The sequence below is a fragment of the Hyperolius riggenbachi genome, chromosome 9 (genome assembly GCF_040937935.1).
Source record: "Hyperolius riggenbachi isolate aHypRig1 chromosome 9, aHypRig1.pri, whole genome shotgun sequence".
NCBI classification, from domain to species: domain Eukaryota; kingdom Metazoa; phylum Chordata; class Amphibia; order Anura; family Hyperoliidae; genus Hyperolius; species Hyperolius riggenbachi.
This window is the reverse complement of record NC_090654.1, coordinates 25,113,493-25,136,384: the sequence shown is the minus strand read 5'-3', so window position 1 is coordinate 25,136,384 and position 22,892 is coordinate 25,113,493. Positions and strand designations below refer to the sequence as shown.

At 45.6% G+C, this 22,892-nt stretch overlaps 1 protein-coding gene across 5 annotated transcripts in view; it reads right to left on the bottom strand.

Moving 5' to 3' along the window:
- Positions 1–22,892, bottom strand: part of SMG5 (SMG5 nonsense mediated mRNA decay factor) — a 93,376-nt gene that overhangs the window by 63,767 nt on the left and 6,717 nt on the right. For all 5 annotated transcript variants that reach the window (XM_068252170.1, XM_068252169.1, XM_068252172.1 and 2 more), the window contains exons 2-7: positions 11,222–11,320; positions 7,821–7,944; positions 5,689–5,845; positions 4,307–4,396; positions 4,068–4,157; positions 1,215–1,293 (exon numbers count right to left, since the gene is read on the bottom strand). In XM_068252170.1, coding sequence (XP_068108271.1) covers positions 1,215–1,293; positions 4,068–4,157; positions 4,307–4,396; positions 5,689–5,845; positions 7,821–7,944; positions 11,222–11,320 — 639 coding nt within the window. The remainder of the gene's footprint in view (positions 1–1,214; positions 1,294–4,067; positions 4,158–4,306; positions 4,397–5,688; positions 5,846–7,820; positions 7,945–11,221; positions 11,321–22,892) is intronic.

Here is a 22,892-nt window from a genome sequence, read left to right as displayed (position 1 = left end):
CAATATTTCTGAGAAAGTGCTACAAAAGATGTCACTGCTATATACATAATAATGAACAATAATAATAATAATAATAATAATAGTAATAATAATAATAATAAGGTAGGACATTAGACTATGATGGGATTAGATTGTGAGCTCCTCTGAGGACAGTCAGTGACATGAGTATGTACTCTGTAAAGTGCTGCAGATGATGTCAGTGCTCTATAAATACATAATAATAATATGGTAGGACATTACACTATGACTATGGTAGGATTAGAGTGTGAGCTCCTCTGAGGACAGTCAGTAACATGACTATGTACTCTGTAATGTGCTGCAGAAGATGTCAGTGCTATATAAATAAAAATAATAATAATAATAATAATAATAATAATGATAATAATAATATGGCAGGACATTAGACTATGGCTATGGTAGGATTAGAGTGTGAAATCCTCTGAGGACAGCCAGTGACATGACTATGTACTCTGTAATGTGCTGCAGAAGAGGTCAGTGCTATATAAATGCATAATAATAATAATAATAATAATAATATGGTATGACATCAGACTAGGACTATGGTAGGATTAGAGTGTGAGCTCCTCTGAGGACAGTCAGTGACATGACTATGTACTCTGTAATGTGCTGCAGAAGAGGTCAGTGCTATATAAATGCATAATAATAATAATAATAATAATAATAATAATAATAATATGGTATGACATCAGACTAGGACTATGGTAGGATTAGAGTGTGAGCTCCTCTGAGGACAGTCAGTGACATGACTATGTACTCTGTAATGTGCTGCAGAAGAGGTCAGTGCTATATAAATGCATAATAATAATAATAATAATAATAATAATAATAATAATATGGTATGACATCAGACTAGGACTATGGTAGGATTAGAGTGTGAGCTCCTCTGAGGACAGTCAGTGACATGACTATGTACTCTGTAATGTGCTGCAGAAGATGTCAGGGCAATATCAATACATAATAACTACTTGTGGAGTGGAATGGCTCTACAAAGTAAGTATCTATCTACAACAAGAGTTCCAACTACTGTACATCAGCGCAGAACAAGGCAAGTGGAAATAGAGCTGTGACTGAGAAGATTGCAACTCTCTATATATATATAAATACAAAACAACAATAATAATAATAATAATAATAATAATCCCTGCTGTCATAATATTGACATGTTGTAGCACACAGGTTGTGGTGTCACTTACCAGCGCAGATACCAGTAGGTGGCTTCTACATGATAGTATTTGCTCCCAGCCAGTGTGCCAAGCTGGTTAAATGGCATTCCTGTGACAAGGAAAGGTACAAACAGTAAGATGGGGGTGGAGTGATTAGATTTGTTTCTTCCTTCTTATAACTGGACACACACACACACACAGCTGCTGTGCTATTTCTAAAGTGACCCAGTGGTAAGAAGAATATGGAGGCTGCCATATTTATTTCATTTTAAAGGGGAACTAAAGTAAGAGGTATACGGAGGCTGCCATATTTCCTTTTAATCAATACCAGTTGCCTGGCAGCCCTGCTGGTTTATTTGGCTGCAGTAGTGTCTGAATCACACCAGAAACAAGCATGCAGCTAGTCTTGTCAGATCTGACATTAATGGCTAATAGTATTAGAGGCAGAGGGTCAGCAGGAGGGCCAGGCAATTAGCATTGCTTAGATGGAAATAAATATGGCAGCCTCCATATCCCTCTCACTACAGTTGTCCTTTAAAGCAAACCTGATCCTGCAGAGGCTTCCCCTATCCTCTCCTGACCATTGATGCAGTGCTGGGGACCTTCAGCAACGCTCAACAAAAGTTTTTTTAAATAGACACTGAGCACTTGCTAAGAATCAAATATTGACTTACCAGGGGTTTCCTCCAGCCCACCGTAGGCCGCAAGGTGCCCCGTCGTTGTCCTGGCTCCTTTCCCAGCCCCGGCTGGCGGATCCACTACCCAGGTTCTCAACATGTGGTACACGTACCCCAGGGGGTACTTCTGATGGGTCCAGGGGGTACTTGGGGGCTTGATATCATTAAAGGAAAGGTTCAGGGAGGGTGGGTAAAAAATAAAAATCAATTTCCACTTACCTGGGGCTTCCTCCAGCCCGTGGCAGGCAGGAGGTGCCCTCGCCGCCGCTCCGCAGGCTCCCGGTGGTCTTCGGTGGCCGACCCGACCTGGCCAGGCCGGCTGCCAGGTCGGGCTCTTCTGCGCTCCAAGGCCCGGAACTTCTGCGTCCCACGCTGGCGCGCTGACGTCATCGGACGTCCTCCGGGCTGTACTGCGCAGGCGCAGAACTACTGCGCATGCGCAGTAGAGCCCGGAGGACGTCCGATGACGTCAGAGCGCCGGCGTGGGACGCAGAAGTTCCGGGCCTTGGAGCGCAGAAGAGCCCGACCTGGCAGCCGGCCTGGCCAGGTCGGGTCGGCCACCGAAGACCACCGGGAGCCTGCGGAGCGGCGGCGAGGGCACCTCCTGCCTGCCACGGGCTGGAGGAAGCCCCAGGTAAGTGGAAATTGATTTTTATTTTTTACCCACCCTCCCTGAACCTTCCCTTTAAGTATAAAACAATTTTAGTAATAGAAAAATGATAAACCCTATGTAAACACCAAATTTCTATTTTAGCTAATTAAAAGCAATAGTAAATGCTTAGAAACCGTTACCATGTACAACTTTTAAGTACATCTATGTTAAAGGGTACTTTAGATCATTTGTTGTCCCATGAGCACAGGATTTGAAATGGGGTACATACCAATGAAATGTTCGGGCTGAAGTCGTCAGGCCTGGTTCCCTCTTCCTCAATTAGCGACATTCTCTAATATTGAACCACGCATGGGCAGGACTCTCACGCCGGCCAGCGTGATGTTGCTACTGGAGGAAGAGGGAACCAGGCCCGATGACTTCAGCCCGAAGATATTTGATAGCGGATCCACCAGTCGGGACAGGAGCCAGGAGGACGCCGTGGAACTTTGCAGTGAGCTGGAGGAAGCCCTAGATAAGTCGATATTTGATTTTTAGCAAGTGCTCGGTGTACCTTTAAATGCCCAATTATCAAACAACTTGAATTACCAATTCAACTGTTGCACTGACTTGAGCTGCGTCTTATCAGTCGTTGGTCGCCTCTTATCAGTGATCTTTCACTTGACAAAAGTTGTCCAACTTCAAGTTGTTTGAGAATTGTGCATTTAAAAGAATTTTGTTGAGTGTGTTTATGAGGCTTAAAGAGAAACCGTAACCAAGAATTAAACTTCATACCAATCAGTAGCTGATACTCCCTTTCCGATGAGAAATATTTTCTTTTTCACAAACTGACCATCAGGGGGCGCTGTATGGCTGATACTGTGGTGAAACCCCTCCCACAGGAAACTGTGAGGAACGTGGTCCTGGCAGTTTCCGGTCTGTGAACCTCGTTGCATTGTGGGAAATATCTGTTTACAGCTGTTTCCAACTGCCAAAAAGCAAGCAGCATCTCCTTTCACTGACATCAGCTGCCAGCAGTAAAAATGTCACCATGTGATAAATGTCAGAATGTAAATCAGGGAAAGATTTTACAATGGGCAAATACTGACTACATTTTTTATGCATAATTATTGTAAAAATGAAGCACTTTTTTATTATTATTTTCACTGGAGTTCCTCTTTAACCTATGGCAGTTGCCTGGTGTCCTGCTGAGTTTTCTAGTTTCATTAGTGTCTGAATTACACACCTGAAACAAGCATGTGGCCAGACGCAAGTCAGAGCAGCTATTCTACATGCTCGTTCAGGGTCTGTGGCTTGAAGTGCTGCTGGAAGAGGATCAGCAGGAAGGCCAGGGAACTGGCATTTTTTTTAAAAAAAAGGAAATCTTCATATCCCTCTAACTACAGGGTAACTTTGAACACTTCCTTTTCAGAATGTCACAGTGGATTCATAGACATTGATCTATTACAGGGCCACTTTAAATCAATGAATAGGAAAGCATTTTTTTATATAGAATCCAGTCCTGCAGATTGAAAGGTTTAGGCCGCACAGTTTTCTTGTTTGGGACTCCTCCAGTCACTCGTCAAGGACAAACAAACAGGACAGCTCTATACTCACCTATCTGTGGGACGACGGTCAGTGCCTGATAGTAAAACCGTTCTGCCAACTTCTCTGTATTGACCAGTGCCAGTTCATTCTGGTAGCGAGCTGTGGAGAGATCAGAGTGCTCATGTTAGTATACCGAGCCCAGCCTGCACTAATAACACTCAGAATGGACACAAGCTCCCCGTAGTGTGTAGACGAGGCATTGCACAGGGCAGAGCAGTACCAACCACAGCTATAGTGCAGAACCATACCCAAGTCTCCCAGGTACACCAGACACCGGTGACATGCCATCTGCGCCCACTCCATCTCCTTCGCCGAGGCAGAGACTGGCTTCTTGCAGCCTGTTAAAAAGGGATGAGAAGCCTGTGACATAACTCCAGATAATTATTAAAGAGGAACTGTAGTGAAAAGAATATGAATAAAATTGCACATTTTTTATATAATATTCATTTATAGAGTGTATAGTCAGTGTTTGACCATTGTAAAATCTTTCCTCTCCCTGATTTACATTCTGAGATTTATCACTGGTTGTGACATCTTTACTCCTGTCAGGTGCACCACTGTGGAATGTTTGTCAAGGCTAGGATCACACTACACTGGATTCACAATGGTGCGTTCGCAGCATACGCTTAGCACCGTCGCAACGTCCAGCGAGATGTTCACACTCGCCACCATTGTACATTTGGTACGCCATTGCTGCCATTCGGGTTCACTGTACTCAGAGCTGGATTTACCATTCGGCAATGTAGGCACATGCCTACAGGCGCCTGATGTAGGAAAGGCAGCTCACTCCCCTCCCCGAGCGCCTCCCTCCCTCTTTCCCTATGCAGAGCCCTGAACAGAGTGTAAATGAGAGGTTACTCACCCAACTCTCTGCATTCCACTGACCAGATCTCCCTTCAGTCAGGGGCACCTCCAGCTACTTAAAACTGAGGATACCTCTGGCTACCTAATACTAAGGGGCACCTGTAGCTACCTATGACAGGCAAGGGAAGTAAGGGAGGAGTGACAGCTGGGAAAACCGGAACACTTGCGGTGCATTTTGGTGGGAGTGTGCAGGTTAATGGAGGGCGATGTCTAGGGTGCCAGGACATCTGTGCCTATTGGCTCCTGTGAGGTAAATCCGGGCCTGACCATACTGCTGACACTAGCGTTGGGCTCGGGGAATCCCGCACAGGCATAGAGCTCCAATTAGATTGTAAAAGATCAGCAATATTCCTACCTAGCAACAGGAAGAATTCTCATTGGTCCACCCCTGAGCCAATGAGAATCCTCCCTGGTGCTAGAGAGGACTCCTGGTGGAGTTTTACAATCCAATGGGAATGCTGATGCTCTACCTCTAATACTGTTAGCCATAGCCGCTGAACAAGCATGTAGCATATCAGGGTGTTTGACATTAATGTCAGATCTGACAAGATTAGCTGCATACTTGTTTCTGGTGTGATTCACACACTACTGCAGCCAAATCTATCAGCAGGACTGCCCGGCAACTGGTACTGATTAAACATTTGCAAGCTTTTAATCACAAGCCAAGCTGTGCAACAAGAAAAGGAAACACTTTCTCTGGAATTGCATTTTCCTGCCACTTCCTCCCCATACAGCACACAGGAGCGTGGGGGGAGGGGGGACTCACCGATGAGGGGGTCTGTGACATGCGTCCAGTCGATGCAGCACTGCAGCTCCAGCTGGTAATGGGACTGGATGTAGAGGAGGAGATGCTGGTAGAAGCCCACGCCGGCGATCAGATGGGTGCGATAGGCACATTCTAGGGCACTCCGGCTGTGGATGTGCTGGGAGAGAAGCAGAAGATTATAGTGCAGGTAGTGCCCAGGTTACATATATCCTGAGTTAGGGCCCGTTTCCACTAGTGCGGTGCGAATCGCCGGGATTCCACCGCTGACGAAATCGCATGCGGATGCGATTCCGCGTGCGTTTTTGCCGCGATTTCGCATAGGCAGAGTATATGCGAATTTAACCATGTCACTGCCTGGTTCAATTTACATTACTTTTCATGCGAATTCGCACGCGAAATCGCAGCAAAAAACGCACGTGCGTTTTCCCTATTAAATACATAGCCTGCGAATCGCCTGCATTCCTCACGCAGGCGAATTTTGCAGGCTCTACCTTGCAGAAAAATCCTGCACAGAAAAACGCAGGAAAAAAACTGACAAGTGGAAACAGGGCCATCCACTTGTATTGGTTATGCGAATCCGCATGCAGAGAACGCATGCGGATTCGCTCTAGTGGAAACGGGCCCTTACAGACAACCCGCCAATATAAATGGCATACGTCACACTGAAGGTCAAAGAGACAGAGCTTGAGACACAGGGAAAGAGACAAAAAAACGGAGGCACAGTGTTCTGACTTGCATACAAATTCAACTTAAAGGACAACTGTAGTGAGAGGTATGTGGAGGCTGCCATTTTTATTTACTTTTAAGCAATACCAGTTGCCTGGCAGCCCTGCTGATCCTCTGCCTCTAATACTTTTAGCCACAGACCCCGAACAAGCATGCAGCAGATCAGGTAGTGTTTCTGGCAGATTAGCTGCATGCTTGTTTCTAGTGTTTTTCAGACACTAGAGCAGCAAACTACATCGGCAGGACAGCCAGGCAACTGGTATTTTCAAAAAGGAAATAAATATGGCAGCCTCCATATTCTTCTCATTACAGTTGTCCTTTAGGGCCCGTTTCCACTGTTGCGACGCGATTTCGCCGGCATTCCGACGCTTGTAAAAACGCATGCGGATGCGTTTCCGCATGCGTTTTTACCCGCGATTTCGCATGGCAGGGTGCCATGCGAAATTAACCATGACACTGCCAGGGCAAAATAACATTGAAAAAGGTGCGAAATCGCGGGTAAAAAACGCATGTAACAAACGCATGCGTTTTTACTATTAAATACATTAGCGGCAATTCGCACGGATTCCCGACGCAGGCGAATTCTGTGGGTCCCGTCGTGCAGATCTGGCCCGCCGCCAAATCGCTCCCGCACGCCGCACATGTGGAAACAGCCCCGGCCACTTCAGTGTACCAAGCGAATCCGCATGTCGGCGCCGCATGCGGATTCAGGATGAACCTATAGTCACCATCTCGTTCATTAACTGGGGACTTCATGCTATGTAACTAACCATTATTTCAGCCATAAATCACTTGTACCGTGGAACCGCCGCCTCATTTCTACAGGTCCCTTCCGTGCTGCGACAATGTGCATGCCACACATCTCTTTCTGATCAGTTTCGATCAAATAGCGAGATCGGTCTCTTGGTCGATCTGCCCATGCATCGTCTCAGAGCTCTTATGCTGGATCTACACCATACAATTTTTCGGCCGATTTACATGGCCGATCGATTATTTCTTGCATGTCCGATCTGAGGATCGATTTTATGAGCAATTTTATGAGTGATTTCCATAGAAACGAAACGGAAATCGCTCATAAAAACAATCGATCCTCAGATTGGACATGCTGGAAATAATCGATCGCCCATGTAAATCGGGCGAAAAATTGTATGGTGTGGATGCAGCATTAAAGGGGCACAATCAGTAGCAAACTATCGTTCAATTTAAAATCTGGGAACAATCTGAGCAAGTTCCGTCACATTCGCATTACAAATACAACTATCTTTAGTTTTCCAGTGTTAGACAGAATTCAATCAACTGCTAGAAAGCACCTTGATAAATAAAGCTGTACATTAAGCTTTTTTTTTTTTTTTCCTGTGAAAAAGCCCCGTTGTCTTGGCTGGCGAGATTCCCCAACAGGCCCTCACCTTTTTGTTGGTTTTAATGAGTTGGATGACCTCATAATAGACTTTCCTCCAGAGGACCTCCTCCGCTTTCTTCCCATAGTCCACGGGGTGCAAAAACATGAGCTTGACGCATAGTTCCCGCAGCCTGCAGGGGGAGACACCTGGTCAGTAACATGGCATTAAAGAGGTCCAACAACTATAATCACACTTTGCACTAATTCACAGTACAGGTCAGATTTAAAGAAAACCTGAACTGAAAATTAAAAGTCAAAATAAGCATACACAAGTCATACTTACCTACCATGTAGTCTACTCCTCAGTGTCTTTCTCCTGTCCCGCGTCCTATTTGTTCACTGTGATCAAGGGAATTTTCCGTCCTCCATTTTGAAAATGGCCATTATCCATAACAGCTTTCTGGTCAGCACACAGTTAAACTGTAACATCGCCCACTTGAGCCATAGGGAAACATGGATATTACCTGGTACTTCAGTTTACCTCTCAGCTATAACTGACAGCAACTGATATTTTACTGACAGCATCTTATATATTTCAGTTCTGACAAAATGTTGTCAGAACTGGAAGGGATTATTGTCAGCAGAAAATGGTGAGCTTCTGAGAGGAACTGATGGCAAGGTAGCTATGTAATGTTCATTTGAAGTTACCTCATGTGTTTATTTTAAATATTTTTACTCAGTACAGGTTCTCTTTAAAGTCAACCAGAGACGAAGCACCCTCATGTATTTCACCATATATATCAGTGGGAACATTAGAGAAAACACTTACCCTGCTCTCCGTTTCATTCTTCACTGCTCAGTCTGCTTGTTATCAGCCCTGATAAAATCCCCGACTGAGAATTTAGTCTGGCTTTGCTCAGGGTTCATAACCAAGTCTGTCTTCTCTGGTGTCTTTTCAAGCCAAAGCCTGCCCCCTTCTGGCTCTGCTATAATGACTCAGCAGTGAAGGATGAAACAGAGCAGAGTAGGTGTTTTCTCTAATGTTCCCACTGATATATATAGTGGAATACATGAGGGCGCTTCCTCTCTGGTTCACTTTAAAGGACAACCGAGGTGACATGTGACATGAGATAGACATGTGTATGTACAGTGCCTTGCACACAAAACTATGCAGTGTTCTTTTTTCCTTTCTCTGCCTGAAAGAGTTAAAAATCAGGTATGTAAGTGGCAGTTCCTGTCTGAGTCAGGACTGGGTCAGACTACAGTGTGACCCTCACTGATAAGAAATTACAACTATAAACACTTTCCTAGCAGAAAATGGCTTCTGAGAGCAGGAAAGAGATAAAAAGAGTCAATAGTTCATAGATTGTAGCTCTGGCATGCTTCAATGAATGTATCATTGAGCAGAGACAACAGTAAAAACTTAAAAGGTAGATTTAAATATAAAATAAAACCGTGCAATATCTTAAAGAGTCATTTTTAGGAGAAGGAGTATAGATACAATTGTTTATTTCATTAGTTTATTTTCACATCGGGTGTCCTTTAAAGTAAACCTGTAAGGATAAAAACCTCCCCTGAGGGGTTCTCACCTTGGGAGGGGGAGCCTCTGAATCCTAAAGAGGCTCCCCCTATTGTTCCTCACAGACCCCTTCTACCCCTGGGCCCTACGGAAGAAAAACAATAACATGAGCAGTCACAGAAGCAGCTCTCCCCTCAAGCTCTGGCGATTTCCGACGGAGCCCACTGGAAAGCTGCTACTGCGCGCACCACTGATAAGCCCTTGTTGGCAGAATCTTAGGGGTTCCCAGAGATGGAGCCCCTCTGGTGAGGATGATGGGGGGCAAGCCTCTTTATGATCCAGAGGCTTCACCTTCCAGAGGTCAGTACTCCATGGAGCACTTTTTTTCCCTACAGGTACACTTTAATGGACAAACAAGTTGACAAAATAAAACTCTTTACTTACTTGGGGCTCCTTCCAGCCCCTTGGAGTCACGTGTCCCTCGCTGCAGCTCTGGTCTTCTGCTTATGCTACGCACGACTCCTAGGGGCTCAAAGAAGGCCCAAGTAAGTAAACATCGCATGTCCTATAAAGAGAGTCTGAAGCCATTTTTTAATTCTCTTTTTATTGCGCAGTTACCTAAAAGAGAACCTGAACTGAAAATAAAAAGTCAAAATAACCATACACAGGTCATACTTACCTCCTGTGTAGTCTACTACTCAATCTCTTCCTCCTCTCCTGCGTCCCATTTGTCCACTGTGATCATTGGATTTCTGTGTCCTCCATTTTAAAAATGGCCATTACCCCCATAACAGCTTCCTGGTCAGCTCACTGTTAAACTGTCATATCACCCACTTGAGCCATAGGGAAACGTGGACATTACCTTGCACATTCAGTTGTAACTGACAGCTGATGATGTATAACTGACAGCAACTGGTATATTTCAGTTCTGACAAAATATTGTCAGAACTGGAAGGGATCACTGTAAAGGTTCCCATACATGGTACAATTTTTCATTTTTTTCGATTAGATAATTTAATTTGATTATTCCGTTAGATCGAATATAAAGATTTTTCCAGCATGTCTTATCAGATTTTTCTTAAAAAAAAAAAAAAAAAAAAAAAAAGACGGATAATCGGTCGAATTTCTTGATTGAAAAAAAAATATATTTTAAACTTTCATTCGATTCGAATAATTGGGAAAGCCGAACATTTTTATTCTATCTTGTATGGGCACCATAAGAATAAATGGTGAGCTTCTGAGAAACTGACAGTGAGGTTAGTATGTAATATTCATTTGCAGCTAAGTCATAGGTTTATTTTAAATAATTGTCCTCGCTTCAGGTTCCCTTTAAGCATTAAGATCCAAGCTGATTCGCCGCATCCCACGGCAAAACAAGGTATTTATCCCCCTGAAATCCTGGGGCAAAATTATGCAGTTGCAGTATTTTGATTCCTGGTAGAGGCAGAGCTGTGCGCAGTAGTTCTGCCTCTTCTCCAGTCAATCTCTGCCTCTCCCTGCCTCTCTCAGTCTTCTTTCACTAAGAGGGGCGGGGAAAGGCGGAGATCAGCAGAGATTGACTGGAAAAAGAGGCAGAGCTACTAGGCACAGCTCTGCCTTCCCCGGGCAGCAAAATATGCGACTTGTAAAGTCGTGGAATTTTGCCCCGGTATTTAAGGGGGTTAAATGCCTTTGCCACGGGGATGCGGCGAATCAGCTTGGATCTTAATGCTGAAGCTAAGTGCACACTAAAAAGATAAAATAAATGGCTTCAGACTCTTTTTAACTCCTATTACTCTACCTAGTGTATATTTTTTTCCACCACTTGAGGTTCCCTTAAAGTTTAAAATAAGAATCAGAGTCTCCAAGAAAGCTCTATTTAGCATTACTACTACACCTACAATCAATCATCGCATGAGATTATTATCAGTTTGGGTTTACAGTAAATGAAAGCACAGATTTCGACTTACTTGTTACGCAAACTTATATTTTCCGGTTTAAACACTTCTTGATAGGCGGTCTTGTTGTTAATAATAAGATCCAGCCGATGCACGGTCTCCACCACAGCCCTGCCAGGCATTTAAACAGAAAAACACAGTTAAACTGTAACTGTCCAGCATGAAATAAAAAATGTATTGTTTATTTTTATCTGGTAAACAAGTAATAAGGATGCTAACCTGGCAATCCAAAAGTTAAAATCACTATTACTTTTCTTGCTGGTAAATGATCATTCCCCAGTTTACCTGACTCTTATTTGGTACACACAAAACTTGATACACAAAAAGAAAGTTGCAGGGCATGCTGGGTTGTCCTTTTTTGCTTCTCTACTTCACCTCAGACTTAACTAATGCAGCCTGATTGGCTGAAGCCTCTTTCCCTCCTGTGTTCCCCTCCCACACCTCTGTTCCTCTCTGATTGGCCAATATTTCTCATGCTGAGACAATGCACTTTCTATAGTGAAGGACAGGCAAATCAGGCAGAGGAGAGTAAGGGAGGAAATGACATCAGGATTGGCTTCAAAATAGCCACAGTTAAAATGTGAAATGCTAAGAAGGATTTTCTCTTTTTTTACTGTAGAAAAATCACTAAAATAAAAAAAGTGGACAGTGCAATACATATGTTATGTTAGTAGAGCAAGTATTCATCTACTTATGTTTTTTTTTTCTGAGATAATATGGCTGAGAGCTCCTCTTTAAACAAAAACTCTATCAAGTCAAAGACGTGATTATGTGTACATCTCATTTCTCATTCTGACTAATCTATAAGTCCTTGTATCTCTAAGATCCCAATATACAAATGAATAATCCCAACTGATTCAGTTACCTGGGGGACCTTGCTATATTACTCCCTTCTGTACAAGAGGGACAACTCCAGCCTTGAGCTATAAACCCATGAAGAGACCATAGGCCGATTTATTTACCTTCCCTGGCTCCAGCGGGGGGCGCTGTTGTGGCTCTCCGCATGGAGATAGACGAAAATAGCTGATCTCTGTTGGGTCCGCTCTACTGCACAGGCGCAGGAGACTTGCACCTGCGCAGTAGAGCGACCCGACAGTGATCAGCTATTTCCGCCCATCTCCAAGCGGAGAGCCGCCACTGCGCCTGCGCTGGTGTCGGGAAGGTAAATATTTACATCCCCGCTGTTCAGGGAGCGTTATCGCCGCCGCGGGACAGAGGACGGGGGATGCCTCAATAGAATCCTGGGGCTTCCCCCACCCGAAGAGAGTACCCCACAGGGGAGGTTTTTTTTCGTTGCAGGTTTTCTTTAATGCCTCTGTTCACTCTCAATTTCTATAATTGCATTTCATGGGTCACCTTCTCATCCCCCACAGCCTCTTTACACTTCCCCACCTCTTGTCCTCTGGCATTCAGGTGAGTCTCAATAAGGAGATTCTCATAGGAAAAAGACAACTTTACTTACGGTAACGTCTTTTCCAGTAGTCAGAAGGACAGCACCCCTGGATGAGACTTGTCTCCCTCCCAATCGTGGACAGGAACTGCAAAAGAAAGATTTGCATAACAAATAGGCAGCCATATATAAGCTACTAGCTTACCCTCAGTACTTCAGTTAATACAAAAGATGACACGGACCGGTATAAATGCCTACTTACATAATTATTATTCCACCCAAAAATAGGGCGGGTTGCAGGGGTGCTGTCCTTCTGACTACTGGAAAAGACGTTACCGTAAGTAAAGTTGTCTTTCCCAGAACGTCATTGGACAGCACCCCTGGATGAGACGATGTACCAGATATGAGATCTAGGGCGGGACCACTGCCTGCAGTACTTTTCTTCCAAAAGATAAATCTGCTGCGGCTGAGATGTTTAGGCGATAATGCCTCACAAAGGTATTGTGACTTGACCAGGTAGCAGCTCTGCATATCTGTTCTATTGATGCCCCTGACCTCTCTGCCCAGGAAGTCGATATTCCTCTTGTAGAATGAGCTCTAATTGAAGACCCTAACTGCTTCCCTTGAGCTTGATATGCCAATGTAATAGCCTGTCTGATCCATCGTGCTAGAGTCGTTTTGGACGCCTTGTTGCCTCTTTGTTTCCCAGCAAATAGAATGAACATTGCGTCAGTTTTTCTCCATGGACCTGTTCTCTCCATATATTGTATAAGACATCTCCTCACATCCAGGCAATGAAGTCTCTTTTCCTTGTCATTGTTAGGATTCTCACAAAAGGAAGGAAGGAAGATTTCTTGATTCCTGTGAAATGAGGAAACAACCTTTGGTAGAAACGCTGCATCCGTGCGTAACGTAATTCTATCTTCAGAAATGACGCAGTAGGGCTCTTTAATAGACAATGCCTGTAATTCACCTATTCTTCTAGCTGAAGTAATAGCTAGCAGGAAAATGGTTTTTAGAGTAAGAAATTTATCCGAAATCTGTGATAATGGTTCAAAAGGGGCTTCACATAACCCCTGTAAGACAGTATTTAAATCCCATGAGGGTATTCTGGACCTGATTGCTGGTTTCAGTCTCTTTAAAGCTTGGAAGAATCTTAAAATTAGATTTTCTTCTGCCAGCCGTCTTTCTAGAAATACGCTTAGAGCAGATACCTGTACCTTCAGAGTGCTTATACTAAGCCCCTTCTTGTATCCACACTGAAGAAATTCTAATACGGATTTAAGTGATGTATTGTCACAAGATCTTTCCGAGCACCATTCGTTAAACACTCTCCAGGCCTTTTGGTATATTACTCGAGTCACCTTCTTCCTACTCTGTATCAAGGTTTCTGATAATTCGTCTGAAAAGCCTTTGGACTTCAGGATGCTCCATTCAGCTTCCAGGCTGAAAGGTGAAGGCTGTTTAAACTCGGATGCCACACTGGACCCTGGGACAACAAGTGAGGTATGGGAGGAAAGACTATCGGATCTGTAACCGCTAGTGTTCTTAGTGACGTGAACCATGGTCTCTTTGGCCATAGTGGAGCTATCAGGATTACTCGAGCCTTGTCCTGAATAATCTTTTTTATTACTCGTGGTAGCAATGGTATTGGAGGAAATGCATACATCAGTAACTCTCCCCAATTGATCGAGAAGGCGTCTACTTTCCAAGGTAGGTCCTCTGGAAACAGGGCACAAAATTGTTGACATTTCGCATTCGCTCTCCTTGCAAATAGGTCTACTTCTGGGCAACCCCATTGTAACGTCACTTGCTGAAAAACTTCCAGATCTAGTGACCACTCGTTCGAGTCTAACTTCCTCCTGCTGAGGTAGTCCGCCAAGTGGTTTGAGGTTCCCTTTAAATGTATCGCAGTTAAAGATAAAAGATTTCTCTCCGACCAGAATAGGATCTTTGCCGTCTTTTCCCATAAGGATTGACTCCTCGTGCCCCCTTGCCTGTTCAGGAAAGCTACAACGCTCCTGTTGTCTGTTCTTATTCTGACATGAGAATTCTCTATTAGGGGGCCGAAATGTAGTAAGGCTTGCCATACTGCTTGCAACTCTCTGTTGTTCGATGACTGTGACCTTATTGTCATATTCCATGATCCTTGAGCCGGCAGAGAATTGAAGTGGGCTCCCCAACCCCACAAACTGGCATCGGTTGTGATTGTATTCTGTTGTGGATAATTCCATAGATGACCTGGAGATAGATGATCCAGACGTTGCCACCAGATAAGGGAAGTCTTTACACTTTGTGGAATGATGATCTTCTTGTCTAGAGTCACCAGAGACCTGTTCCAAGATTTCAAAATCCATATTTGTAGAAATCTCGCATGGAACTGTCCCCACTGGATCGCCGGAAAGGCAGAGGTTAGAAGTCCTAGAAGAGCCATGGCTTTTCTTAGCGATATGCTTCTTAATTTCTGAAATGAGAAAATACTATTAAAAATAGCAATGATCTTCCTATCAGGTAACAACAGTTTCTCTTCTCTGGTAGAAATATTGAAACCCAAAAATTCTAGACACTGGGAAGGAATCAGAGCAGACTTTTCCCAATTAATTAACCAACCTAACTCCTGGAGGACGCCCAGAGTTATAAAAAGCTGATCATTAACGGATTTTTCAGAAGAACCCCATAATAAAAAATCATCAAGGTAACCGACAATATTAACGTGTCTTAACCTGAGAAGAGCTAATACTTCAGACATAACCTTAGTAAATAGCCATGGGGCAGACGATAGTCCGAAAGGCAAGGCATTAAATTGAAAATGTCTTACCTCTCCTTCCATCCACACGGCAAACCTCAGGTATTGTTGGCAGGATAAATGGATTGGTAGATGTAGATACGCATCCTTCAGGTCTAGGGATGCCAAAAAATCGTCCTTCTGTAAAAGATGAACCACAGATCGAATATTGTCCATCCTGAACTTCCTGTATTTGACTTTTAGATTCAATTTCTTTAGGTTTAGAATCAATCGATAGGCTCCCTGAGGCTTTTTTACCAGGAAGATTGGGGAGTAGAATCCCTGTTCTCTTTGACATGCTGGAACCTGTCGAATTACTCCTTTCTGAAGAAGAGACTTTACTTCTGACTGGAGGGCTACTAATAAGGCTGGGTCTTTTGGACAAGGTGTTAAGACAAAGTTTTGAGGGGGGAGATGTTCGAACTCTATTCTGTAACCTTCTAATATTATGTTTAGTAACCATTGATTGGTGAATAGTTGTTGCCATATTTCGTAAAAGTTGGTGATTCTCCCCCCCACCGGAATGATGGCGTCATTGTTTGTTTGTCTTTTTAGTATTAGTAGCGGTATTGCGGGGTCCTTGTTGCCTGTAAGGAGCCCATCTTCTACCCCTGGAGGATTTACTATCCGTTTCATTTTTAGCGGGGGCCCGAAATGGCCGTTTATTCTGAAAGGGGCGCTTCTTTGGGAAATTTTTCTTATTATCTGCTGTACGATCTAGTGTATCGTCCAGCTTAGACCCAAACAGAAGATCTCCTTCACAGGGGATACCACAAAGCTTAGATCTGGATGAGTTATCCCCATTCCATGTCTTAACCCATACTCCCCTTCTAGCTGAGTTCACTAGTGCGGTGGTACGGGCTGTTAATTTAACCGTATCGTCTGCTGCATCAACCATAAAATCTGAGGCATTAGTGATTTTAGGAAAGTCATTAAGGATTTCTTCCCTAGACACCCCATTTGCTATTTTATACTGTAATTCTGCCAACCAAGACTTCAGAGATCGACTCACTGCTGTCGATGCTACTGCCGGTTTAAAAGTTAATGAAGCAGACTCCCAAGCCCTACGCAAAACATTATCCATTTTCTTGTCTATTGGGTCTTTAAGGTTTCCGAAATCCTCAAACATAAGGTCTGATTTTCTTGAAACCCTGGAAAAGGACGGATCTAGTTTTGGCGGAGGGCCCCAATAAGCCTGGTCATCAGGAGAAAAAGGATAACGCTTAGATAAAGATTTTGGCCAAAAGGCCCTTTTCTCAGGATTTTGCCACTCTTTCTTGATCAAAGTTTTAAGAGTAGAATGGACCGGGATGAACCTGGATTGGGGGTCCGCCAATCCCTCATACATTTGGTCAAGGGGTGACAAGGGTTTTTGCTCTGATTTAATACCCATTGTTTCATGCATGGATGTCAAAAGATCCTTCATTAATTCTGTAGAAAAAGCAAACTTTTGTGGTTTTTCAGTCTTATCCATCTCCTCCCCCTCAGATATTTCATCTAATGCAGAAATTTCTCCCTCAGAAAATTGAGAACCTTCTACCTCACTATCTCTGCTTCTCCTAGCCTGCACAGGAGTACGAGATAAAGGAATTGGAGATAAACCACTGACATTAAGGTTAACAGGAACCTCATTGCTAGGACCAGGCATTTCAGCAGGGCTGGGAGCTACAGTCTGAGAAGAAATGGCAGAATCTTTAATTTCCTTGATGGCTGAAGACATTTCTGACCGCATCCATCCCATCAGATCCTTAAAGATTACTGGTGATTCATCCTTAACCAGTTTGTTTGTACAATCCTGGCACAGCTTTTTTGAGGTAGAGGATGACAAGCGAGAGGAGCAAATGGCACATTTCTTCACAGATTTACTAGATCCACTAGACTGTGTGGAAGATTTGTCAGATTTGTCCTGTTTTCCAGGCTTTTCATGTTTTTCTGGCTAAAAAACATAATAACAAACCAACCATTAGTACCCTCTCTAGTATATATAAAAATACACATATATACACACTGTACAATTTGTACATAAGTACTTGCCAGAGAGGTATCTTGGGCTGGCCTGGCAGACTGCGCAGGAGCTGACCCAGAAGCGTCCTCCATGCTCACTTTAGACAACCAGAGTGAGTCAGGAAACAGATTTAAATAATCATCACATGACACAAAGAAATGCAAACAGCCACCTGAATACTCAGTTCATTAGCATGTTTCTCATTTGCATAAGCCTTTCAAAGGTTAGCCAGCCGCGGCACCTGCCGCTTAATTGCTTAAGCGTATTAGCATAATTATCCCCCTTCTGCGGCACCTGCCGCCTGTAAACCGTTACCTTAGCGGATCAGCTGATGCTGATCCGCAATGACCGCCGCGGCCGCCTGCCGCCTGATCTGAGTCACACTGGACGCTGCGCGTGACGACTTCCGGGAAGACCCGGAAGTACCTTGTCTCCCAAGCGCGCCTGCGCTATATCTCCGCTGCCTTGCACGGAGAAGCCTCCTCCACGCTGCAGGGCTCCCACTGTCACCTGAATCAGCCTAACTGGAGCCCTGAAAGACGTTGCCCCTGAACACCTGTCAAGGATAGCACTCTGGAGACCTCTCCTCTGCATTCCGTCCGGGACAGGAAACTGAACTGAAGTACTGAGGGTAAGCTAGTAGCTTATATATGGCTGCCTATTTGTTATGCAAATCTTTCTTTTGCAGTTCCTGTCCACGATTGGGAGGGAGACAAGTCTCATCCAGGGGTGCTGTCCAATGACGTTCTGGGAAAAAGAGAATTTTATTTTTGCACAGGCAACGCGTTTCACGGGTCTGAGCCCACTTCCTCAGGCCAATAAGTGTGCCAGAGTATGTAGAGCGAGCATGCATGGAGCGCTTCATGCATGCTGGCTCTACATACTCTCGCTATATGAAAGGGGGGGGGGGGGAGGTAGACCCCATATAATTGAATGTCAATGCTTATGGACTGATGAGCGCTACTTCTACTATTATTGCAGAGCACCTGATCTGCATGCTTGTTGAGGGGCTGTGGCTGAAAGTATTAGAGACACAGGATCAGCAGGCGAGTCAGGCAACTGGTATTATTAAAAAAGGAAAAATACATATCCTCTTCAGTTTACGTTCCCTTTAAAGTGACCCTGGGATAACTGAATTCCAAAGATTTATACATATCCGGGGTTTCCTTCAGCCACCTCCGGGCCGATCGCTCCCATGACGTCTTCCTCCACCTTCACCTGCTAGAAGCTTCGTTAGCCGGGCCAGTCAGGGTGTACTGCGCACGCACAGGCTGGCCGGAGCGCTCTGCACAGTATTACTGCACAGGCGCAAAGCGCTCCCCTCCACAGGAGTGAGACAGGGGGCATGCACAGCTGCACTACAAATGCAGCACCTGACCCCGACTGACCAGTTGCCTGGCAACGCTGGTGATCTCTTTGGCTGCAGTAGCATCTGAATCACACACCTGAAACAAGTGTGCTTCTAATCTATTCAGAATTTTGGCAGAAACATCTGATCAGCAAGCTTGTTCTGGGTCTATGGCTAAGAATATAAGGGCAAAAAATCTTTTGGTCACTTCTTCCTCTCTGACAGTAAGGTTGTATAATAAACAAAGTGACAGAGTTGGGGCTTTTTTGAACCGTGGAAAGCCTGCATAGGACTCCACATTTCCTCATTCTCCCTACGTGAGTTCTGCTTGGGGTTAGTTTCAATGCACTGGCCAGATGATGTAATTTGTGAAAGCTACTGATTTGTAAGAAATAGTGGACCCAGGTGGAAACCACTATCCATTAAAGAGACACTGAAGCGAAAAAAAATATATGATATAGTGAATTGGTTGTGTACTATGAATAATTACTAGAAGATTAGCAGCAAAGGAAATATTCTCATATTTTTATTTTCAGGTATATAGTGTTTTTTCTAACATTGCATCACTCTTTAATATGTGCAGATAACACAATACTCAGCATTCAAAATGAGTCTTTCAGAGCAGTCTGTGAAGTAATGACCTCTCCTCTAGCAGAGGAAAAGTAAACAGTTCAATTACAGTTGAGATAATAAAAGTCAGATAACAGCCCTCTCCACGACTAAAGCAGCGTACACACGCCGGACTTTAGGCAACGACGGGTCCGTCGTTGCCTCCCGCTGGGTGGGCGTGCCAGCGACAGTCCGGCGTGTGTACGCTCTGTCGTCAGACTGATACGCCTGTTTCTGAGCGATCCGCCCGGCGGATCGCTCAGAAACAGCCTGTCACAGGAGCCCTCAGTGGCTGACCGCACTTAGCCTTCTAAACGGTGCCAGCGCACAGATCGTGCGAACTCTGGTCGCAGTCAATGCGCAGGAACCGTTAAGAATTAGCCGCAGACAACTCAGAAGGGAGCCTGTGAGACACGGGTGATTACAACGTCACCTCCTGGTTCAGAGTAAACTGCCACCACCGCGGTTACTATGGGACCGTGGGGCCCACTAACTGACTGACTAATCCTGCGAATAAAACGGTTAAACACACGATATTCTGTCTAGCCAACAACAAACAGTAGCGTATCTTCAGAGACACGGGATCACTTCTGTGTGTGTGCTGATAAGTAGGGTAGCGGAAAGTGAATGACTTGGAGAAAGTCGTTTATTCACGCAATATAAATAATTAATATATACAGACAATTATTAAAATCAACAATCGTTAAGACAGTAATAACCAGTAAGAAAATAAAAGAAGGGAGAAAAATACTTAGTAGGTGGAAAGAGGTCCTTTAGCGGGAAAACTTGTAAAGTCCTTGGTTTCAATCAAAGTCCAGAGTTCAGACCAGGCAGATGCCAGCATATCCTCAAGCTGGCATAAATGAGTTCAAGATGTTTCAGAATGGAGGACACTGAGTTTTAGTCCTCAGCCATTCTTATGCCCCTGCTTCAGTAGGAGGGAGTGAGGGCGGGGAGCTATACACCTCCTTCAAGGATGAGATGAGCCCTCCTCTTGTACTGGGGCTAGAAATCATATCTACCCATATATGGGCTCTATCTCACAGAACCGTACAGGTCAGGGCAGATTTACTAATATTTCCAGATCTGCCTCGATGTACCCAGCAGTCTGATACCAAACATGAGGGGTGGGACCCCTGTGGTACCATTAGGGCACTGTTGGACTGCCTAACGGGCAGTCTTTACCTCAGAAGGTTCTGAAATGTGCTCAGAACCAACGCCGGGGCTCATGCTACCCTTCCCCCACGTTTGGCACTGCTGCCACCTTAGGAACCCCAGAAATATGACAGATCTGGGAAGTTATAGATATGGCTATGAGACAGAGGTTATTCCCAGGCAAAGGCTTCTTTGAAGTTTGGGGCAGCCAGCTAGGTGTCATCTCCCCTGCAGTGAGGGAGCCAGTGGGTCTGGCTTTCCCCCCAGCTAGATTGCTTCTGCCAGGATGCTTGTCACCTTGTACCTGATGGATGGCCATCAGCACAGCTTGAAGCCAGGGCCCTCCAGGCAGATTAGGCTCATGAGCATATCAAAAGAGCCATCCAGCCTGCTGGTGCTCTCTCTCTTGAGTGAGAAGGGACTGCAGCTGCCCCTACACACTCAACCCAGATCGCATCGATTGAAGCGCCATCGATGCAGAGCGATCGAGCGCGATCGCTTTCCTTCACGGGCGGTTACAGGACGCAACCGTCCGTGACAGCCCCCCCTGGGGAGAAGGCAGATAGACATGCATCAGCAAGATGTGTGTCGTTGCCGCTAACCTGCGATGTCTGATCTAGTTCCCCGTTGCAACGGGATAGCCCGTCGGCGTTTTGGTGTCGGCTGCCTGCTTTGTGTTGGATCGTAAAGTCGTACTGTTGCAATGACAGGCTCCACCGTAGGAGCTTGCCATTGGTCCCAGCAGTACGGTTTAGCCAACTGAGGGGGTTATGGTCGGTAATGATCGTGAAAGAGCGGCCGTACAGATACGATTGTAGTTTCTGTAGGGCCCACACGATCGCTAGGCACTCCTTTTCAGTGGTGGAGTAGGCTACCTCTCGGGGCAGGAGCTTCCGGCTCAGGTAGAGGATAGGGTGTTCATCGCCCTGTCCATCCACCTGGCTGAGGACTGCGCCGAGACCGTAGTCAGAGGCATCGGTTTGCACAACAAACCGACGACTGAAATCCGGGGCTTGCAGCACAGGGGCACTTGCGAGTGCCTGCTTCAACGCTTGGAAGGCGTTCTCGCAAGCGGGGGTCCAGCTAACAACCTTGGGGTGTTTCTTGCTAGTGGCATCGGTCAGGGGCTTCGCCAGGGTACTATAGGCTGGAACAAATTTCCTATAGTAACCGGCGGTCCCCAGGAACGCCTGGACCTGTTTTTTCGTGATAGGCCGAGGCCATGCCAGGATGGCGTCAACCTTTCCCGTGTCAGGTTTCAGGGTGTTACCCCCCACCCGGTGACCTAAGTACTGCACCTCGGTCATGCCAATCTGACACTTACTCGGCTTGACTGTCAGATTGGCTGCGGCCAGCCTCTCTAGTACCTGGGACAGGTGTTTGAGGTGTTCCTCCCAGGTGGGGCTGAACACCGCGATGTCATCCAAGTACGCTACAGCGAACCCTTGCAGTCCCTCCAGCAGGTCGTTTACGGCCCGCTGAAACGTGGCAGGAGCGTTCTTCATCCCAAAGGGCATCATCGTGAACTCGAAGAGGCCAAAAGGGGTGATGAAGGCCGACTTCTGCCTCGCGTCAGGTGCAAGTGGTATCTGCCAGTACCCCCTGCTCAGATCCATGATTGATAGGTACCTGGCGGACGCCAGCGTATCCAACAACTCATCGATGCGAGGCATGGGGTAGGCGTCTGTAGTGGTGATGGCGTTCAACTTCCTGTAGTCCACGCAGAACCGAGTTGTCCGGTCCTTCTTGGGGACCAGGACGACAGGGGCTGCCCAGGCACTACAGGACTTTTGAACAACCCCTAGCTCCAGCATCTCCCTCACCTCTTTCTGCATGTCCGCTTGCACCTCTGGGGAGACGCGGTAAGCGGATTGCCTGATGGGGGGATGGGTGCCCGTATCTACCCTATGTACTGCCCGACTGGTCCGCCCCGGGACACCGGAGAAGGTTTGCTGGTACGGACCCAGCACCTCCTGCAACTGCTCTTGCTGGGACGAGGAGAGTTGTGGGTTGACGCTTAGGTCGCTGTCCACATCTCGTATGTCAGCCAGCAGGTCCAACAGGGGGTCTGCCTCTCCCTGCTCTAACCGGCTGCACACTGGCAGCACGTACTTGGTCCTGTCATGGTGGGCCTTCAGCATGTTGACATGAAAGTTTTTCTGTTTCCTGCCTCCCATGTTCACCAGATATGTCAGAGGGTTTAACCGTTGCACTATAGTGTAGGGTCCCTCCCAGGCCGCTTGCAGCTTGTTCTGCCTCACTGGAAGAAGGGCATAGACTTTGTCACCTACTTCAAATGACCGCTCTCCAGCAGTGCGGTCATACCAGAGTTTTTGTTTGGCCTGAGCCTGGGCCATGTTTTCCGTTACCATTTCTGTGAGGGACTCCATC